Below are 23,613 nucleotides of genomic sequence, written 5' to 3'. Positions count from 1 at the left end.
CTCCTTCCTCCTAACTCCTCCACTCCTAATCTCAACTCCTCTCAACTCACTCTAACTTCCTGTGTCTGCACTACAGTATATAAGTGGTGTGATAGGGACCTCTGGTGGTGAAAGTATGTAGTGCATATTACCAGCCTATAATATGGATTCAGCAGCATAGACAAAGAAATAGTGCAAAATAACATCATAATACACAACAATTTGGAGTGGACCATACACACATATGTGGGACACTATACCTGTATACAGTAGACAGTACAGCAGGCTATTGGCTATTGAGTGCTGAGTTAATCGGCAGAGAAACTTCACAGACTATTACAGTGCCCAAGAAATGATGGAGTACACCAGAGATCATGAGATGCAACCTGTAGTATATCCTAGAGCTGCATTCACAGTTCTGCTGGTCTCATTGGAAACAATCAACAATTTTGTTGCCAGACATCTTTAACGGCTTATCTGAACTCATACTATGCAATGGGATAGTTAGGTTTCCTGCATCAGATTACTGTACAGTGCATGGTGTAAAGATGACCTTTTTAGATATTGACTCCATTAAGAAATGCTGGAATATTTCAGCCATGTAGACAGCTGTAAACTATACTGTAATCAACAAGTGCAAGTACCAAATTAAGACAACAGTAACACGTGCACTTTCAGGAGGAATAACAGAGGGTCAATGCACAGTTTTCAGTAAAGATGCTCCAAAATTACAAACCGGATTCCAAAAAAGTTGGGACACTAAACAAATTGTGAATAAAAACTGAATGCAATGATGTGGAGATGGCAAATGTCAATATTTTATTTGTAATAGAACGTAGATGACAGATCAAACGTTTAATCCGAGTAAATGTATCATTTTAAAGGAAAAATAAGTTGATTCAAATTTTCACGGTGTCAACAAATCCCAAAAATGTTGGGACAAGTAGCAATAAGAGGCTGGAAAAAGTAAATTTGAGCATAACGAAGAGCTGGAAGACCAATTAACACTAATTAGGTCAATTGGCAACATGATTGGGTATAAAAAGAGCTTCTCAGAGTGGCGGTGTCTCTCAGAAGCCAAGATGGGTAGAGGATCACCAATTCCCACAATGTTGCACAGAAAGATAGTGGAGCAATATCAGAAAGGTGTTACCCAGCGAAAAATTGCAAAGACTTTGCATCTATCATCATCAACTGTGCATAACATCATCCGAAGATTCAGAGAATCTGGAACAATCTCTGTGCGTAAGGGTCAAGGCCGTAAAACCATACTGGATGCCCGTGATCTCCGGGCCCTTAAATGACACTGCACCACAAACAGGAATGCTACTGTAAAGGAAATCACAGAATGGGCTCAGGAATACTTCCAGAAACCATTGTCAGTGAACACAATCCACCGTGCCATCCGCCGTTGCCAGCTGATTTCTTTTTGGAAATCTGGGACGCCATGTCATCCGGACCAAAGAGGACAAGAACAACCCAAGTTGTTATCAACGCTCAGTTCAGAAGCCTGTATCTCTGATGGTATGGGGTTGCATGAGTGCGTGTGGCATGGGCAGCTTGCATGTCTGGAAAGGCACCATCAATGCAGAAAAATATATTCAGGTTCTAGAACAACATATGCTCCCATCCAGACGTCATCTCTTTCAGGGAAGACCCTGCATTTTTCAACAAGATAATGCCAGACCACATTCTGCATCAATCACAACATCATGGCTGCGTAGGAGAAGGATCCGGGTACTGAAATGGCCAGTCTGCAGTCCAGATCTTTCACCTATAGAGAACATTTGGCGCATCATAAAGAGGAAGGTGCAACAAAGAAGGCCCAAGACGATTGAACAGTTAGAGGCCTGTATTAGACAAGAATGGGAGAGCATTCCTATTTCTAAACTTGAGAAACTGGTCTCCTCGGTCCCCAGACATCTGTTGAGTGTTGTAAGAAGAAGGGGAGATGCCACACAGTGGTGAAAATGGTCTTGTCCCAACTTTTTGGGGATTTGTTGACACCATAAAATTCTGATTCAACATATTTTTCCCTTAAAATGGTACATTTTCTCCGTTTAAACTTTTGTTCCGTGGTTTATGTTCTATTCTGAATAAAATATTAGAAGTTGGCACCTCCACATCATTGCATTCAGTATTTATTCACGATTTGTATAGTGTCCCAATTTTTTTGGAATCCAGTTTGTATTTCATGGTAAATATAAGTATTTAAAGGAGTTTTTCCATGTCAGTCAATGGGTGCATATAGCTAGGGCATACCCCCATTGTCTGATAGGTGCGGGTCCCACCTCTCGGACTCTCACCTACAATGAGAACGGAGTGGGGAAATGAACAGAGGGCTTACTGCACATGCGCAGCCACCCTCCATTTATTTCTATGGGGCCGCTAAAAATAGTTGAGCACTGGCTCTGCTATTTCTGTCTGCCCCATAGAAATGAATAGGAGCAGGGGTCGCGCGTGCAAGGTGTGCTCCCATTCACTTCTATGGGAGCAGCGGGGAGCAGCACTTGGTGGTGAACAGACCCCGGAAAATCCGGAGTACTCCAACCACAGCTCTCCGTTCTCGTTGTAGGTGCGGGTCCCAGAGATGGGACCCCCACCTATCAGACAATGGGGGTATGTCCTAGCTATATGCATCCATTGTATGTGTGGTGAAAATACCCCTTTAATTGAAGAGTTTTGAGAGCTGTTAATTTTTGGCTAGAGGTAAACTATGGCATACTGTAAAATTCCAACACCTTTTTCTTTTAACTTTATAAGACCATATTGCCTAATTTAGTCATTATAGATCTGTATGATAAGACATAAAGTTTCTTCTCTCTCCTGCAGTGGGATCTAGTCTGTAACCATCGTAAAATGAGGCAGATCGCCCAATCAATTTACATGGCCGGGGTGTTGGCTGGAGCTTTCGTGCTTGGGAGTTTGTCTGACAGGTAATCTCTCATAGTGTGCACAAATCACAGCCGCACACCCTTCTAGTCCCCTCGCTCATTGAAATGTTGTGCTTTATGAACTAATGACTAGTTAGTTTTCCTTTTTTTAAAAATTTTTATGTAAACTTTACATTGGTAAGGAATTATGTACATAACTTAGGGTGGGTTCACATTAGCGTTATGGATTCCGTTATGGCTTCCCGTTATAACAAGGTTATAATGAAAAATAACAGAATCCATAAGACAGAAGGACATATTCGTTATGATTCCCATAGATTTCTATTATGGCGGATCAAAACGGAATGCCTCTTAACCCCTTCACGCAACATCACGTACATGTACGTGGGGGAATGTGGTGCCTCACCGCATCCCCACGTGCATGTACGTGATCGGCTTTCACTGTCAGCGCAGGGACCGAAGCGCTGAAGTTTCAGTGAAGCCGGCGTGCTGGGGTTGCTAGGAAACCAGAGAAGCCGGAAGGAGCTGTATTGGAGCCCTGACCCGCCCACGATTGCTGTGATTGGTCCAATACTGCAGAGGGACCAATCACAGCGCATCGAGGCAGGTAAGGTGGGGTTAGGGAGGGACTGTGTGCTTCTCCTTCTCTGATCGTCCCAATTCCTGTCAGGCAGGCGATCAGAGAAGGAGAGAGCGACAATCTGCTGTACCTATGACATGTATACTAGTCATGGAGCACTGCTACTTAGCGCTCCATGACTAGTATACTCGTCATCGCGGGGCGGTGCGGCAGTTGCGGGAGGCGGGCGGTGCGGCAGGCGGGATCGCGATCCCCCGCCCGCCTCCCATTATAATAATCGTTGGTGTACAGTGGTATACCAGGGTGTCAGCACATTGCTAACACCCTGGTATAAACGGCTGACATCGCTGATGCGATGTCAGCCGTTTAACCCTTTCCATACCGCGGTCCGTACGGACCGCGGTATGGAAAAAGTTAACAGCTCAGGGAGCTCCCTCCCTCTCCCATCGGAGGGCTGCTGTACCTTTGCAGCCCCCCGATGGAGAGGGAGAGAGCCCCCAGACAGCGCCCCGAGAGCCCCGTCCTTACCCTTCCCCGTCTGTGCAGTTCTGACCATAACTGAGCAGACAGGGAAGGTTCCCATGGCAACAGGAAGCCTTCTCAGGCGTCCTGCTGTCCATGGTGCTGAACAGATCTATGCTAAAAGCATAGATCTGTTCAGTGTAAGTAAAATATAGTACAGTGCAATATATATTGTACTGTATTATACAGACATCAGACCCACTGGATCTTCAAGAACCTAGTGGGTCTGGTTCAAAAAAAAAAGTAAAAAAAGTGAAAAAAAAAGTAAAAATCAAAAAACACATTTATCACTGATTAAACATGAGAAAAATAAAATTCCCTACACATGTTTGGTATCGCCGCGTCCGCAACGACCTGATCTATAAAACGGTCATGTTACTTTTCCAGAACGGTGAACGCCATAAAAATAAAAAATAAAAAACTATGATGAAATTGAAATTTTGCCCACCTTACTTCCCCAAAAAAGGTAATAAAAGTGATCAAAAAAGTTGCATGGACGCCAAATTTGTAACAATCAAACCGTTATCTCATTCCGCAAAAAATGAGACCCTACTTAAGATAATCGCCCAAAAACTGAAAAAACTATGGCTCTTAGACTATGGAAACACTAAAACATCATTTTTTTTGTTTCAAAAATGAAATCATTGTGTAAAACTTATATAAATAAAAAAAAGTATACATATTAGGTATTGCCGTGTCCGTATTGACCGGCTCTATAAAAATATCACATGACCTAACCCCTCAGATGACCACCGTAAAAAAATAAAAATAAAAACGGTGTAGAAAAAGCAATTTTTTGTCATCTTACGTCACAAAAAGTGTAATAGCAAGCGATCAAAAAGTCATATGCACCCCAACATAGTACCAATCAAACCGTCATCTCATCTCGCAAAAAATGAGACCCTACTTAAGATAATCGCCTTAAAACTGTAAAAACTATGGCTCTTAGACTATGGAGAAACCAAAACATTATTTTTGTTTTAAAAATGAAATCATTGTGTAAAACTTACATAAATAAAAAAAATTGTATACATATTAGGTATCGCCGCGTCCGTGACAACCTGCTCTATAAAATTACCACATAATCTAACCTTTCAGATGAATGTTGTAAATAACAATAAAAAAAAACGATGCCAAAAAAGCTATTTCTTGTTACCTTGCCGCACAAAAAGTGTAATATAGAGCAACCAAAAATCATATGTACCCTAAACTAGTACCAACAAAACTGCCACCCTATCCCGTAGTTTCTAAAATGGGGTAACTTTTTTGGAGTTTCTACCCTAGGGGTGCATCAGGGGGGCTTCAAATGGGACATGGTGTCAAAAAACCAGTCCAGCAAAATCTGCCTTCCAAAAACCATACGGTGCACCTTTCACTCTACGCCCCGCTGTGTGGCCGTACAGTAGTTTACGGCCACATATGGGGTGTTTCTGTAAACGGAAGAGTCAGGGCAATAAAGATACAGTCTTGTTTGGCTGTTAACCCTTGCTTTGTTAGTGGAAAAAATTGGTTAAAATGGAAAATTAGGCAAAAAAATGAAATTCTCAAATTTCATCCCCATTTGCCAATAACTCTTGTGCAACACCTAAAGGGTTAACAAAGTTTGTAAAATCAGTTTTGAATACCTTGAGGGGTGTAGTTTATAGAATAGGGTCATTTTTGGGTGGTTTCTATTATGTAAGCATCGCAAAGTGACTTCAGACCTGTAGTGGTCCCTAAAAATTGGATTTCTGAAAAATTTCAAGATTTGCTTCTAAATTTCTAAGCCTTGTAACATCCCCAAAAAATAAAATATCATTCCCAAAATAATTCAAACATGAAGTACACATATGGGGAATGTAAAGTCATCACAATTTTGGGGGGTATTACTATGTATTACAGAAGTAGAGAAACTGAAACTTTGAAATTTGCAAATTTTTCCAAATTTTGGGTAAATTTGGTATTTTTTTATGCAAAAAATAATAATTTTGGTACTTAATTTTTCCAGTGTCATTAAGTACAATATGTGACGAAAAAACAATCTCGGAACGGCCTGGATAAGTCAAAGCGTTTTAAAGTTATCAGCACTTAAAGTGACACTGGTCAGATTTGCAAAAAATGACCTGATCCTTAAGGTGAAATAAGGCTGTGTCTTGAAGGGGTTAAGGCTTCAGTTTTGACTTCCGTCTTATGGATTCCGTTATTTTGCGTTATAATCATGTGATAACGGAAAGCCATAACGGAATCCATAACGCTAATGTGAACCCACCCTTATCAGTATGCACAGACCTTGTATGGGAACACACAGAATCCCTACAGTTCTGTATCACAGCCCTATAGGCACAGTGTTTTGTGCCTCCTTGAGGCATTATATCAGACCCAGACTGAAAATGTGTTGTTCTGTCAGTTTCCAGAAGAGCAGCTCAAAGTAAGTCTAGAAGTGAAGGTCTCTTGTACAAAAACTATACACAAAATAATATAAAGTGAGATTAAAGGATAGGCCTGTCTCATTTACAGTTGCAAGAAAAAGTATGTGAACCCTTTGGAATGATATGGATTTTGGCACAAATTGGTCATAAAATGTGATCTGATCTTCATCTAAGTCACAACAATAGACAATCACAGTCTGCTTAAACTAATAACACATAAAAAAATTAAATGTTACCATGTTTTTATTGAAAACACCATGTAAACATTCATAGTGCAGGTGGAAAAAGTATGTGAACCCTTGGATTTAATAACTGGTTGAACCTCCTTTGGCAGCAATAACTTCAACCAAATGTTTCCTGTAGTTGCAGATCAGATGTGCACAACGGTCAGGAGTAATTCTTGACCATTCCTCTTTACAGAACTGTTTCAGTTCAGCAATATTCTTGGGATGTCTGGTGTGAATCGCTTTCTTGAGGTCATGCCACAGCATCTCAATCGGGTTGAGGTCAGGACTCTGACTGGGCCACTCCAGAAGGCGTATTTTCTTCTGTTTAAGCCATTCTGTTGTTGATTTACTTCTATGCTTTGGGTCGTTGTCCTGTTGCAACACCCATCTTCTGTTGAGCTTCAGCTGGTGGACAGATGGCCTTAAGTTCTCCTGCAAAATGTCTTGATAAACTTGGGAATTCATTTTTTCATTCGATGATAGCAATCCGCCCAGGCCCTGACGCAGCAAAGCAGCCCCAAACCATGATGCCCCCCCACCATACTTCACATTTGGGATGAGGTTTTGATGTTGGTGTGCTGTGCCTCTTTTTCTACACACATAGTGTTGTGTGTTTCTTTCAAACAACTCAACTTTGGTTTCATCTGTCCACAGAATATTTTACCAGTACTGTTGTGGAAGATCCAGGTGCTCTTGTGCAAACTGTAAACGTGCAGCAATGTTTTTTTTTTTACAGCAGTGGCTTCCTCTGTGGTATCCTCCCATGAAATCCATTCTTGTTTAGTGTTTTACGTATCATAGATTCGCTAACAGGAAGGTTAGCATATGCCAGAGACTTTTGTGAATCTTTAGCTGACACTCTAGGATTCTTCTTCACCTCATTTAGCAGTCTGCGCTGTGCTCTTGCAGTCATTTTTACAGGACGGCCACTCCTAGGGAGAGTAGCAGCAGTGCTGAACTTTCTCCATTTATAGACAATTTGTCTTACTGTGGACTGATGAACAGCAAGGCTTTTGGAGATACTTTTATAACCCTTTCCAGCTTTATGCAAGTCAACAATTCTTAATCGTAGGTCTTCTGAGAGCTCTTTTGTGTGAGGCATCATTCACATCAGGCAATGCTTCTTGTGAAAAGCAAACCCAGAACTGGTGTGTGTTTTTTATAGGACAGGGCATCTGTAACTAACACCTCCAAACTCATCTCATTGATTGGACTCCAGTTGGCTGACACCTCACTCCAATTAGCTCTTGGAGATGTCATTAGTCTAGGGGTTCACATACTTTTTCCACCTGCACTGTGAATGTTTACATGGTGTGTTCAATAAAAACATGGTAACATTGAATTATTTGTGTGTTATTAGTTTAAGCAAACTGTGATTGTCTATTGTTGTGACTTTGATGAAGATCAGATCACATTTTATGACCAATTTGTGCAGAAATCCATATAATTCCAAAGGGTTCACATACTTTTTCTTGCAACTGTATAATTTTTTTAATTATTATTTCAATTGTGTCCATGCTTTTTTTTATTTTTTTTTATAACAACTAGAGCAACCCCCTTTGAAGATAAGGCTCTCTTCACAACATCTTAGAACCCTACGTGTGATGAATCCATAGGAATCCACATCCTTTTGGTATCTGTCAGGCTATTATTCTCCAGTATGTCTTATTTCTCTGCATAGGGTATCATAGTAGACTATGACATCCCCCCCCCCCCCAAAATATATATATACTGAGCTGTAAATGTTTTTCCCTAGCATGGAAGCAAATAGGCAAAGTTTGCCTATATAGTGAAATACGTCAGAGCCATGCAACACAGGTATAGAGTATGAAATCCTCTTGACATAAGTCTAACAAGAGGGTCTCATGTGATGTGAACAAAATACACAGGGGCAGATAAGGCTACTTTCACACTCAGTACCGGAAAAAAAAACATTTTTGTTTAGTCCTCATTGTGGCAGACGCATCAGTATGAAGTGCCTTTTGTGCTGTGGCATTAGAAGAATTTTGGTATCTCTGACTTTTAGTCTAACCAGACTGTCTATTACTCTGTAATTCCTCTAGCACTGTTCTATGGAAACAGTAGGTTTAAAGAGCACACCAAATGCTTGAAATAACTTCTTTATTAACTTTTCTTCATATAAATCACTGCTGCCTCTGCAGCAGATAGTCCATGTACATAATACGTGTTGAAAAAATATCACAAAATGGCGGTATGCATAAAATAGTGGTTTACCTGTTCAATCTTGTCATTCAACATAAAATGGTGGATATATTTTGCACTTGAGTATCTGTACTCTCACATTAAGTTATTTAAGCACTTTATGATCTCTCTGAGAGGTATAACTGATAGTTCACTTGCTGAATTTGGTAGCAATTTGCAATATGCAGTTAGCAGTAACTATTTGCAGATTGGTTGAGTATGATCTTGTATGGTTGTATGCAATTTGGATTGCAATATAGAATTTTTATTTGGATTGTGAACTTTGTAGTTTGCAATTGGTGAAACTGTAAGTAAACACACATATAACTGGTTCAGTATACAGTTCTAATCACTATATTAACAGTAGGAACATTATATAACTGTTTTAAATACCTATTTTGGCCTCTCTGCTTCCATAAAACACAGCTCTTAGTGGAGTGAATGTCTGTTTAGCTTCTCTCTCTGGTGAATAATAATTTCTAGCAGCTGATGCTAGTGAATTTCCCACACAGGCTGTGTGTGAGGCTGGCTGTGATTGGTCTAGGCTCCTGCCAAGCAACAACAGTTTAACAACAGTTCCCACAAAATGGTATCAATAAAACCGCCGCAAAAAATGAGCCCCTACCTAAGATAATTGCCCAAAAAATTAAAAAAAACATAGCTCTCAGAACATGGAGATAATAAAACATAATTTTTTTGTTTCAAAACTGCTATTGTTGTGCTAAAGTGAAATACATTAAACAAAAATAACAACCACGTAACAACTAGCTGTATAAAAATATTACCCGACCTAACCCCCTAAAGTAAAAAAAAAACATATTTGTCACATTACATCACAAAAATTGCAACAGCAAGTGATCAAAAATGCGTATGCCCCCTAAAATAGTACCAATCAAGCCGTCACCTCATCCCGCAAAAAATGAGATCCTACCTAAGAGAATCGGTAAAAAAATTAAAAAGCTATCACTCCAGACAATGGAGACACTAAAATATGATTATTTTTAGCTTCAAAACTGCTATTATTGTGCTAAAGTGAATTAAATTAAAAAAATTATACATATTATGTTTTGCCACATCCGTAACAACTATCTCTATAAAAATATCACATGACCTAACCCTTCAGATGAACACCGTAAAAAAATCTAATAAAAAATCTGTTAAAAAAAGCCATTTTTGTCACCTTACGTCACGAAAATTGCAACACCAAGCGATCAAAAAGGCATATACCCTCAAAAATAGTACTAATGAAACCATCACCTCATCCCGCAAAAATTGAGTCCTTACCTAATACAATTGGTGAAAAAATTTAAAAGCTATGGCTCTCAGACTATGGATACACTAAACTATCATTATTTTGGTATAAATGCTATTATTGTGTAAAACTTAAATAAATAAGAAAAAGTAGACATATTAGGTATTGTCATGTCCGTAACGATCTGCTCTATAAAAAAAAGTCACATGACCTAATCCCTCAGGTAAATGCTGTAAAAATAAATAAATAAAAACTGCACCAAAACAACAATTTTTTTGGTCACCTTGCCCCATAAAGTGTAATAATGAATGATCAAAAAATCATATGTACCCAAAAATGGTACCAATAAGAACACCAATTCTTCCTGCAAAAAACGATCAGCAGAAAAATAAAAAAATAGGGTGTTTAGAAAATGGAGATACAAAAACCTGAAGGGAAAGCAGTCCTCTTACACAGTCGTGGTGCTCGCGTCCAGGGTATGAAAAGCCCACTTGCAATATAGAACAGAAGACCGGCACTTCACAGGTAGAATCTTCACACTTTTATTTCAGCATAGGAGGAAATAGCGCAGAAGCGACACGTGTTTCGGCTCAGGTGTGAGCCTTTGTCAAGCATAGTAAATCATTGCATGAAACACATTTAAATAGCCCGCCTACATTGGCGTCAAACGTGATGAAGTCACATCACCATGGGAACGGAGATACAAATCATAAGGTGCAACAATTCTATACATTGTTGCAACAAGGTACTATGCTGTATGTGATACAATTACATCTTTAAGAGTATTACAGAAAAGAGAAATAAATGGTAGACATGGGATACAAAAAATCTAGTAATTGCAATAAACATATTAAATGTAATCATAATAATCATCTATTTGAGAACTAAATAACCCACTGGCTATATCAAGGTATCGGCATATTAAATCTTGCTGCTCTTTTTTTCAGCTGCTTCATTATTTTCATTTTCTCTGTGACTGAATGAATAAAGAATACATATAGTACATTAAAAATGTAATAACAGTAGAAATTCCTTTGTATCTTACAGGAATGCACTCAAATCATATTCTCGATTTAAACCTTTAGGTTCAATGGTCTGCAGGGTATGAATCCAAAAACTTTCACGTTTTTTAAGTAATAGCAACCTGTTGCCACCTCTGCGCGGTGGCAGCACCTGCTCAATTATTTGAAACCTTAGTTGTGAGACATTGTGAGCACACCTGTCAAAATGAAGGGGAATAGGCAATAGCAGATTTTTCTTGCGTATGGTCGATTTATGATTACTAAACCTATCCTTCATTCTGACAGATGTCTCACCAATGTACAATAAGCCACAAGGGCATTTTAGCAGATATACAACAAAGTTGCTATCACAAGTAAAGAAACCTTTTACTGGAAATTTCTTGCCAGTATGTGGATGAAGAAAGGATTCGCCTTTAATTACTGCAGAACAGTGAACACACTGTAGACAGGGGAAAGTGCCTCTTTTTGGTGTGGAAAGAAAGAGTTGACGGGGCATGCTGGTAGTACCACCTATGTCCGCTTTTACAATAGTATCTCTAAAGTTCCTGGTTCTCTTATAGCAGATCATAGGGATATCGTGGAATTCGGCAACATCTGGATAAGCTGCGCGCATGATCCCCCAGTGTTTATTAACCACATGACGAAACTTATTTATCCAGGGATGATATTTGACAATAAACGGTAACCGCTTATTTTCAACATGGGGCTTAAATGTCTCAATCTTACATTTCTCTATCGCAGAATCTAAGAGGGGTTTAGGATATCCCCTGAGCAAGAATTTTTCTGCCATTTCATTGAATCTGACCTCCCTCACTGATGGATCTGACACAATCCTCTTGATACGCTTAAACTGTGAGGAGGGTAAAGACCTTTTCACAGACAGTAAATGGTTGCTAGAGTAGTACAACAAACTGTTCTTATCTGTTTTTTTTATATATAAATCAGTCTGTACACAACCATCATGACCCTTTATCACCAAAGTATCAAAGAAAATAATTTTGTTATGGTCATGCTGCACTGTAAAGCACAACTCGGGCCATATATTGTTAATGTACTGGGTAAGTTTTTCCAAGGACTCAATGCCGCCCCGCCATACGCAAAAAATGTAGTCTATAAAACGATGCCAGACAATGCATGATTGTTTGTATAGTGGGTTTGTATATATGAATTTCTCCTCAAGCCACGACATATAACTATTTGCGTATGGCGGTGCGGCATGTGAGCCCATCGCGGTACCCCGTTTCTGCTGGAAGAATGTATCCTGGAACAGAAAATAATTTTCTTGTAAAGTCAGTGCCAATAATTGTAGAAAAAATTGTTTCTCTTGAACAGAATATTCTGACAGTTCCAGGATCCATTCTACAGCAGTGAGACCTTTTGTGTGCTCGATAGATGTGTAAAGACTGCATACATCAAATGTTACCAATAAATCTCCTACCTCAAGATGTACATTTTTAATGTCTGACAAGAATTGATTAGTGTCTAGTACAAAAAATTGCATTTTTTTCGTTAATGGGGTGAAGACATTTGGATTCATACCCTGCAGACCATTGAACCTAAAGGTTTAAATCGAGAATATGATTTGAGTGCATTCCTGTAAGATCCAAAGGAATTTCTACTGTTATTAAATTTTTAATGTACTATATGTATTCTTTATTCATTCAGTCACAGAGAAAATGAAAATAATAAAGCAGCTGAAAAAAAGAGCAGCAAGATTTAATATGCCGATATCTTGATATAGCCAGTGGGTTATTTAGTTCTCAAATAGATGATTTATTATTTTATGATTAATAGAATTATTACATTATTACATATGTTTATTGCAATTACTAGATTTTTTGTATCCCATGTCTACCATTTATTTCTCTTTTCTGTAATACTCTTAAAGATACAAAAACCTAATTTTTGTTTTCAAAAATGCTTTATTATGTAAAAATGAAACAAACATTATAGAAAGTAGACATATTTGATATCATTGTGTCCGTAACAACCTGCTCTATAAAAATTGCACATGATCTAACCAGTCAGATGATTGTTGTTAAAAATAAAAACGCTGACAAAAACGTAATATAGAGCAATTAAAAATTATATGTACCCCACAATAGTACCAATAAAACTGGCACCTTATCCTGTAGTTTCCAAAATGTGGTCACTTTTTAGAGTTTCTACTGTAGGCCAGCATAACGGGGGCTTTAAATAAGACATGGCATCTAAAAACCAGTTCAGCTAAATCTGCCTTCCAAAAACCATATGGCGTTCCTTTCCGACTGCGCCATGCAGTGTGCCCTTACATCAGTTTACGATCACATGTGGGGTGTTTCGTTAAACCACAGAAACAGGGTAATAAATATTGAGTTTTGTTTCGCTGTTAACCCTTGCTTTGCTACTGGAATATTTTTTTATTAAAATGTAAAATCTGCCCAAAAAGTGATATTCTGAAATTTTATCTCCATTTTCCATTAATTCTTGTGGAACACCTAAAGGGTTAACAAAGTTTGTAAAATCAGTTTTGTATACCTTGAGGGGTGTGGTTTCTAAAATGGGGTCATTTTTGGGTGGTTTCTATTATGTAAGTGACTTCAGTCCTGAACTGGTCCTTAAAAAGTGGGTTTTTAAGATTTTCTGAAAACTTTCAAGATTTGCTTCCAAACTTCTAAGCCTTCTTACGTCCTCAAAAAATAAAATGTAATTTTCAAAATGATCCAAACATGAAGTAGACATATGGGAAATGTAAAGTAATAACTATTATATGAGGCATCACTATCTATTATAAAAGTAGAGAAATTGTCATTTTTGGTAAATGTGGGATTTTTCGCACAAATATAAGGTGAAATATGTTGACTACAATTTATGACTTTCATGAAGTACAATATGTCACGAAAAAACAATCTCAGAATGGCTTGGATAAGTAAAAGTGTTCCAAAGCTATTACCACATAAAGTGACACATGTCAGATTTGCAAAAAATGGCCTGGGCAGGAAGGTGAAAACTGGCCCGGGGTAGAAAGGGTTAAGGTTATCGGCAGGTCTAGCTGTATAAACATATAAGCTATGTTAGCAACCTAGGACAGGTCTTAGCTGGCCAGCTACACTCCCACCAAAATTACCTATAATTCTATGTTCTCAGTAGTAGGACTTAAACATGAATTTGAGGAATTTTCCATCATGTTCTCAACTCTCAGGTGTCTTTTATCACTCTCAAGTAGAACAGCTTATATCTGTATAGAACGTTCCAACTTGAGTGGAGTAGCGAGACGTTTTCCTTTTTTGTCATTTTTTTGAGTCTCCTATTTGTAAAAACACTCTTCTTACTCGTTTGTATTCATCCCTTTGAACTTCTAGAACTTTGGCCAATTTCCATTGACTTCTAGGTAAATCTTCTTCTTTCAATAACACTATGTCACCAACTTGGACATTTCTTCTGGGTGTTTGCCATTTAGTTATTAGCATCAGATTGGCTAAGTACTCTTTCCTCCATCTATTCCAAAACTGATCTGATAGATATTGAACTCTTCTCTATCTCCTTTTAGCATATAAATCCTCTTTGGTGAACTTGCCAGGTGGTGGCTGTATGTAATCAGACTTAAGGTGAAGTAGATGGTTGGGAGTTAAAGGGACCAAACTTGTTGGATCGTTGATGTTATCAACTGTAAGTGGACAACTGTTAACAATATACATTACTTCATATAATAGGGTCCTAAGTGAAGCATCATCTATTCTTCTGGCGTTCCTTTTAAACACTGAACTTAACACATTTCTTACAGTTCTTACAGTTCTGATTTGTCTTTCCTAAACTCCTCCTGTATGGCTTGCATGTGAAGCATTCATGTGAAAATTACACTGTTTATCTAACAAATACTTTTTCTTTATCGATCTCTTTTAGAGCTTTCTTCAATTCATTCTTTGCTTTGTCAAAATTAGATCCTTGGTCAGATCTAAGCTCTCTGACAGTACCTCTAATGGCTATGAAACATCTCAAGGCATTGATGAATGCGTCAATTGACATATCCTGTAACATTTCCAGGGGAATTGCTCTGGAGCTCAGACATGTAAATATTAGTCCATATCTCTTGTACTCCTTGCGGTTCTGTTTGGTGATGAATGGGCCAAAACAATCCATTCCGCTATAAAGAAATGGTGGTGATGAGTTTACAAGATCTGCCGGTAAATCTGCCATTCTTTGATCTTCGGTAGGTCTATGTGCCTTTCTGCAGACTACACATTTACTATATACTTTGCTATAACTTTGCTTCCATTCACTATCCAGTAACCACCTTCTCTCAAACAGCTTTCGGTAAAGCTTCTTCCTTGATGCAAGGATTTGTTGTGGTAGTGAGCAATAATCAATCTTGTGAAGGTAGAATTTTTGGGTAGAATTGCTGGATGCTTCACTCTGCTAGGTAACGATGCATTTTCCAGTCTCCCTTCCACCTTCAGTATACCATCCTGCAGAACAAGATTAAGCTTGTACACTGGGTGTTTGTTTGGAAGCCTTTTAGCTTCTTGGCTAAGTCTCTTCAACTCTTCACTGTAGAATCTCTGTCGAATGTTTCTTCAGCTCTCATTCTTTCCTCTACATTCAACAATTCCTTCTTTCTGATTCCCTTTGCCAAACGTTGAATTCGAGCTACTACATTTTTTGACCGTATTCCATTGTGAGCATCTAGCTAGTCTTTCAAGTATGTCATCTTGACACTTGGCAGCAGTGCTCAATGTTTGTACAACTTTTACTTCTGGAACACCCATAGACAATTCTGTGTAACCTTTACTGGGCATGATTTACTTTTCCCAAAGGAACTCTGGGCCTGTGAACCAATTAGAATTTTTCAATTCTGTTACATTCAGGCCTCTTGAAGCATGATCTGCTGGGTCATGCTTTGTGTCAATATGATGCCAATGTTCTGGATTTGTTACTTCCCGAATTTTCTCAACCCTGTTGGCGACAAAGATATGGAATCTTCGAGCTTCGTTGTTTATGTATCCTAGGACAACTTGTGAGTCTGTCCAAAAATAACTCCAATTCTTATCTCAGAAACTTGCTTACTGATGCTGAAACTACGGCTGCTGTAAGTTTAAGTCTTGGTATTGTCTGAATACTGGTAGGTGCAACTCTGACCCTCCCCATAACCAGGGCACAGTGTATCTTTTCTTCTCCTATCACTCTGATGTAGGAGCACTGACCATAACCATAACTACTGGCATCTGAAAAGTGATGAAGTTCTATTTTTTTGTACTTTCCAAAATCATGAGGTACAAAACATCTGGGTATCCGAACTTCTCTCAAGTTTTGCAAGTCTCTTATTTAACTCTCTCACCTTGACCTAAAATTTTCAGGTATGGGCTCGTCCCATCCCAAATTCTGTCTGCATAATTATTGTAGTATTTCTTTTGCTCTGAGGATTACTGGGGCCAAGAATCCCAATGGATCAAATATAGAAGCCACTGCGGAAAGAATGGTACGTCTAGTTGCAATTTTCTCTTCAATAGATACTTCAAAGAAGAACTTGTCATTCTCTACATTCCATCCCAAATCAAGTACGTTCTGGACTGGAAGATTATCATAATTGAGATCTACATTCTTCATTGTGGATGCATGTTCAGAGTCACTGATGGATTCCAGTACCTCTCTATTGTTTGAGATAAATTTATGAAGGTGCAGGTTTCCCCTTGCACATAACTCTTGGCTTTCTTTCACTAGTTTTATTGCAGATTCTGTGGACTCTAGACTTATGAGACCATCATCTACATAAAAGTTTTTCTTCAGAAAATTTTCTGCTGATGGACAATCCTTTTTATTCTGATTGGCCAGGTACCTCATACCATAATTGGCGCAACCTGGAGATGATGCTGCTCCAAACAAGTGTACTTTTATTCTGTATTCTGCTGGCTCTGAATCTATATCTCCGTCCTCCCACAATAGGAACCTCAGAAAGTCTCTATCTTCATTCTTCACATGAAATTGGTGGAACATCTTTTCAACGTCACACATGGCTACTACAGGATACTAATCTACAGAGTACTCCAGGCAGAGGGTTTGTAAGATCTGGTCCTTTTAGTAGATGATCGTTCAATGCAACATCATCGTACTTTGCTGAGCAATCAAATACCACTCTAATCTTATCTGGTTTCTTTGAGTGGTAAACACCTTAATGTGGGATGTACCACACTTCTCCTTCTTTAGGCCTCATGCACACAACAGTATTTTTTCACGGTCCGCAAAACGTGGTTCCGTTGGTCCGTGATCCGTGACCCTTTTTTCGTCCGTGGGTCTTCCTTGATTTTTGGAGGTTTTGGTGTCCGCCTGGCCGTGCGGAGCCAAACTGATCTATCCTGAATTACAATGCAAGTCAATGGGGACGGATCCGTCTGACGTTGACACAATATGGTGCAATTGGATCCGTCCCCCATTGACTTTCAATGTAAAGTCAGGAGTCCCTTTTATACCATCGGATCGGAGTTTTCTCCAATCCGATGGTATATTTTAATTTGAAGCGTCCCCATCACCATGGGAACGCCTCTATGTTAGAATATACTGTCGGATATGAGTTAGATCGTGAAACTCAGATCCGACAGTATATTCTAACACAGAGGCGTTCCCATGGTGATGGGGATGCTTCAGGTTAGAATATACTCAAAGAACTGTGTACATGACTGCCCCCTGCTGCCTGGCAGGTGCTGCCAGGCAGCAGGGGGCAGACCCCCCTCCCCACCCGTAGTTAACTCATTGGTGGCCAGTGCGGCCGGCCCCCCCCTCCCTCCCCTGTAGTTAACTCATTGGTGGCCAGTGCTGCCGGCCCCCCCCTCCCTGTAGTTAACTCATTGGTGGCCAGTGCTGCCGGCCCCCCCTCCCTCCCCTGTAGTTAACTCGTTGGTGGCCAGTGCGGCCGGCCCCCCCTCCCTCCCCTGTAGTTAACTCATTGGTGGCCAGTGCGGCCGCCCCCCCCTCCCTCCCCTGTAGTTAACTCATTGGTGGCCAGTGCGGCCGGCCCCCCCTCCCTCCCCTGTAGTTAACTCATTGGTGGCCGGTCCTGCCGGCCCCCCCTCCCTCCCCTGTACTTGTTAACTCGTTGATGGCCAGTGGGCCCTCTCCCCTCCCTTCCCCTCCTAATTAAAATCTCCCCCCTATCATTGGTGGCAGCGGAGAGTACCGATCGGAGTCCCAGTTTAATCGCTGGGGCTCCGATCGGTAACCATGGCAACAGGACGCTACTGCAGTCCCGGTTGCCATGGTTACTTAGCAATTTGTAGAAGTATTATACTTACCTGCGACCTGCGATGTCTGTGTCCGACCGGGAGCTCCTCCTACTGGTAAGTGACAGGTCTGTGCGGCGCATTGCTTAATGATCTGTCACTTACCAGTAGGCCGGACACAGACATCGCAGCTCGCAGGTAAGTATAATGCTTCTACAAATTGCTAAGTAACCATGGCAACCGGGACTGCAGTAGATTTTAATTAGGAGGGGGAGGGCCCACTGACCACCAACGAGTTAACTACAGGGGAGGGAGGGGGGGCCAGCCGCACTGGCCACCAACGAGTTAACTACAGGGGAGGGAGGGGAGGCCGGCCGCACTGGCCACCAACGAGTTAACTACAGGGGAGGGAGGGGGGCCGGTCGCACTGGCCACCAACGAGTTAACTACAGGGGAGGGAGGGGGGGCCGGCCGCACTGGCCACCAATGAGTTAACTACAGGGGAGGGAGGGGGGGGCCGGCCGCACTGGCCACCAATGAGTTAACTACAGGGGAGGGAGGGGGGGCCAGCCGCACTGGCCACCAATGAGTTAACTACAGGGGGGGGCGGATGCACTGGCCACCAATGAGTTAACTACAGGGGGGGAGGGGGGGTCTGCCCCCTGCTGCCTGGCAGCACCTGCCAGGCAGCAGGGGGCAGTCATGTACTCAGTTCTTTGAGTATATTCTAACCTGAAGCGTCCCCATCACCATGGGAACGCCTCTGTGTTAGAATATACTGTCAGATCTGAGTTTTCACGAAGTGAAAAATCAGCTCTAAAAAAGCTTTTATGCAGACAGATCTGCGGATCCGTCTGTGTAAAAGTAGCCTACGGCTACGGACCACGGATGTGAATGCCAATCTTGTGTGCATCCGTGTTTTTTCACGGACCCATTGACTTGAATGGGTCCGTGAACCGTTGTCCGTCAAAAAAATAGGACAGGTCCTATTTTTTTGACGGACAGGAAACACGGATCACGGATGCAGCTGCAAAACGGTGCATTTTCCGATTTTTCCATGGACCCATTGAAAGTCAATGGGTCAGCGAAAAATCCGCGAAAAAAAAATGAAAACGGCACAACAGCCACGGATGCACACAACGGTCGTGTGCAAGAGGCCTTAGACTGATTATTAACTTTCTCTGCATGTCTTTCTTCAAAGATGACTTCCATGAAATTCTAATAATCCTTCTTTAGTTTGGAATCTCTTACCATCCTTTTCTTTAAACATTTAAATCTTGCTAGGGCAAGATTTCTGTTATTTGGCAGACGATGTTGTTCTCTAAAAGGTAAGGGCATTTCATGATGACCTTGTTGATTCTGCTGAATACTTTCTTTTAGAGTGTGTAAAAACGTTATGTCTTCTTGGGATACACTCTTTTCTTTAGAACTTTATGTCTGCAAAGTTGGATTCAAGGATCTTGATTACTTTTGCTGGACTTACATTTGGTAACTCTTGGACAGATATTCGATGACACAATCCTGTCACCTGTCTTGAGTTTGCGATCTGCTGTTTTCCTCCAACAACAACCCATCCTAGATCAGTTTTAACAGCGTAGGGTTCACCCTTTCCTCCTGTGATTACCTTTTGTGGTACCAAGGCTTCAGGACAATCGTAGCCTATCAACAGTCCAACACCAAACTCCTTCAGCGGGGACATTTCATGAGATATGACAGATAGGTGTTCCCATTTATTGGCTGTTTCACAGGTAGGTATGCGATCTGGATCTTGAGGTATATCTTCTTTTGTATAAGCTGGAGGTAGATCTAATGTGAAGTTTGAATGAAGTCCTCTAACTCTCAGTCCTTTGACCCTTTGACTGTTCACTAATGTGTCTCTCCCCATCATTGTGGTGAGTTTGAGCTTCACTGGTTCTGTAGCCACTTTAATTTCTTGCAGATTTCTTGATCAATGAAGGTGACGTCACTCTGGGCATCCAGTAGCGCATAGGCATATACCTTCTTGTTCCTCCTTTTAGGAGTTGAAATGCACACTGGTACAGCCATTGATATGCCGTTTCTTTCTCCTTCCCTCACTCTGCAAGAGAATACCGATACTCTCTTTCCTTCCTGATTATCTTTAGGTATTGAGTATTTATCTTTCTTTGGACGTTCTTCATGTAGTTGGGTAGGATGGTGTCCTTTGCACACGCTGCATGTGGCCTTTTTCTTACAGTCCTTAGTAACATGGCCTTTTCTTAGACATCCGAAACACAGTTCGTTATCTAGCACAAATTTTTTATTTTCTTCTGGGGACTTCTTCAATTTTCGGCACTTGTGTATGGAGTGGTTCTCTCCACAGAACATACATTTTAAGGTAGTCTAAAGATTTGTCGATTCTGTCTCTCTACTGATCTAGTAGTGACTGTAGTGAATTTGAACTTGCTCTCGTAGGTATCTGGACCTTTAGCTGATGTGTTGGTTGCAAAGCTAGTTGCTCTGGCACGTCTTATCTCTCTCACAGGCCTTTCTTCTAAGGATTTTAAGACATAAGAGGTTGTTACTGGATTACATGCTGTCTGTGCTTCCTCATTGACGAACTCAGAGAACTCTTTAAAACTTGGGAAGTCCTTACCTAGATCTAACTGTTTAGTCACATAGCGATTCCATCTAGAAGCCACTTCTTCAGTTAGCTTAGTTACCATCCTGTGGTTTTCTAGATAGTCGTTCAGTACTTCCAGTCCTTGAACATGTGGGATGGCATTGCTGCATGCTTGCAGGAAGTTACCATACTTTTGGAGTCTGAAATGTTCTTTAGGACCTATTTTAGGTCAGTTATTCAGTTTCTCTCTAAAAGCTCTTTGTACTAAGAAAGGATGACCATATCTTGCATTCAATTTTTCCCAAGCTTGCTTGTAGGCTTCTTCATCTTTTCTATAGAAGTTACCTTCAAGAACTTCCTTGGCTTCTCCGCCAACATATCTCTGAAGGTAGAATAACTTGTCGACTAGACTGAGGCAATGATGCTCAATGATCATTTCAAAGCTTGCCTTCCACTCTATGAACTTTAGTACGTCTCCTAAAAATACAGTAGGTTCCAGAACGGGAAGTCTAGCGAGGACTGTTCTTTGTGGCTTGCTGGGACAATGGTTGTAACATTCTCCTGACTGTTGCAGTGACATCTAGGAATAGAATCATCCAGTTATTTTTCTCATTTAGTTCTGAATTAGCAGAGTCCTCTTCTTTATTTTTTCCATTAGAGATAGAAGGTAAGTTCCCACACCTTTTTCCTAACACTGGACTAGGTCTCTCTCTTTGTCTTTCTGAGCAGGGATGGAAGGATAATGACTTATTTCCTCACTAAGTGCTGGAGATTTCCTTCCATTATCTTGGGCATATGGAGGAAAGTTTCTTCACTTAGTACAGATTTGAACCTAAGACTACTCTGATTCATATACTCTTCATGTATTCTAAGACTGGCTTCTATGATCTTAACCTCTTTTTGCCTTTCCAGACTTTTCATCTGTTGGCGCTGTGCCTCGATTTCAGCTTCCTTTTCAGCCACTAGTTGGCACTGCGCCTCAATGGCAGCTTCCATCTTAATTTCTGCTGTCTTGACAGCAAATTGTTCAGCTAATTCCTTTCTTTTGACTGAAGTACTTGAGCGAAGGAAGTCCCACTTGTAATTGTGCTTCCTCCTAAGGACCTAGCTCATAAAGAGCTTGTTCATTCTCCTTCATGCTTTAACTTCATCATAGTTTTCTGCAGATGATAATTCTCTCATAAGCTCTACTAAATCTTTAGTGACCGCAGTACATGTGTCCATGTTACTTACGATGTCCTGGGAAGGTGTCGAAAGTGACCGCAGGTTGACATATGCTGCCATAAGCTCTGATTCAGATTCTTCTACCATCTCTACCATATCACTCAAGTTCCCTTTTATACTTTCTTGTTTTAGCTTTCCACGAATGCCTCTAATGTATAATTTCCAGTTCTCATGCATTCTGGCGAACTTTTTTCCTTTTAATGATGCATCTTGCTCCAAATTTTCCAGTATCTTTGGGGTCAGTTTTCTGGCACGTGATGAACGTCGTAGTTCATCTGTTTGGGCTATATTTGTTTGAGGCAAGACTAATGCTGCATCAGACTCTTATAACTCAGACAGGTTATCTTGCTCTTCCCCCTCTACTCTATCTATCTTTGCATCCTCTAACACTGGCATAGTAATATCAGGTTCAGACATTTTACTTTAAATGCTATAACAATCAATACGAATATTAAAGAACCTTTTACTTTAAATGCAATACTGACAAATGCAGAAATAAATTACTTTCACTTTAAATGCAATAGCAATAGATGCAGGCAATAAATGACTTTCACTTTAAATACTTTAGAGTCTGTGTAATACAAACTGTCTTTTGTTTTACTTTATTCCTAAACACAAAAATGTCTCTTTATGCCAAAGCTTATATGTAATGATAAGTAATAAAAGGAAAGCTCAGACCTTATTCTGAAGAGCAGGATACTGTTATCTGAAGGTTGCTGGAACAAATGTCTGTCTTAAAGGAGACTTGTCTTTTCTTGATGTGATGCAATGTTCTGTGCTGACTTGCGATGCACCGTGCTGACTTGCGATTATCTGTGCTGACTTGCGATAATCTGTGCTTAGATACGCTATCTTGCAATATGCTGGTTTGGATACGCTGACTTGCGATGCGCTGGTTTAGATATGCTGCTGCAGGCTTTGGGCCTAGTGGCTGCAGTACGTGGCCTCTTCGTGGATAGTGGTGCGGGCACTCTAGCTCTAAACTTTGGCCTACAACCATGTGTCTCTTTCTCTCTCTAGGGATCGCAGGAGGGTTGGCGCTCTTTCTCTGACTATTTTGCCTTTGCCGTTCTGCCACTTTAAGAGTCGGCTGCAGTTTGACTAATGCGCATGCTCTATGGCCTCTATGATAGCTCCGCTGAGGTGTCGTTGCTTGCTCACTTAGGAATCAGTTGCTGTGCAGTGGTATATATGCTGGCGCCCCACTGCTTTAATGTACTCTTTCCTGTGCAAGTTGAGGAGCGCTATCGCTTTGTCCTCTGAGGGTAATAGTTCCACTGTGGCAGGCGCAGCACCATGAAGTGCCTTTTGCGCTGTGGCATTAGAATAATTTTGGTATCTCTGACTTTTAGTCTAACCAGACTGCCTATTACTCTGTAATTCCTCTAGCGCCGTTCTATGGAAACAGTAGATTTAAAGAGCACACCAAATGCCTGAAATAACTTATTTATTAACTTCAACTTTTCTTCATGTAAATCACTGCTGCCTCCGCAGCAGATAGTCCATGTACATAACACGTGTTGAAAATATAT

At 40.5% G+C, this 23,613-nt stretch overlaps 1 protein-coding gene across 1 annotated transcript in view; it reads left to right on the top strand.

Annotated features, from left to right (window-relative positions):
* LOC122920495 (solute carrier family 22 member 20-like) overlaps window positions 1-23,613 on the top strand; it is an 87,690-nt gene that overhangs the window by 6,956 nt on the left and 57,121 nt on the right. The window contains exon 2 of the mRNA XM_044270032.1: window positions 2,812-2,915. Within this exon, the coding sequence (XP_044125967.1) occupies window positions 2,812-2,915 (104 nt within the window). The remainder of the gene's footprint in view (window positions 1-2,811; window positions 2,916-23,613) is intronic.

This window comes from Bufo gargarizans, chromosome 10 (assembly GCF_014858855.1).
Source record: "Bufo gargarizans isolate SCDJY-AF-19 chromosome 10, ASM1485885v1, whole genome shotgun sequence".
NCBI classification, from domain to species: domain Eukaryota; kingdom Metazoa; phylum Chordata; class Amphibia; order Anura; family Bufonidae; genus Bufo; species Bufo gargarizans.
Note: the sequence above shows the minus strand (reverse complement) of the source record. Positions and strands in the feature narration are given on the sequence as shown.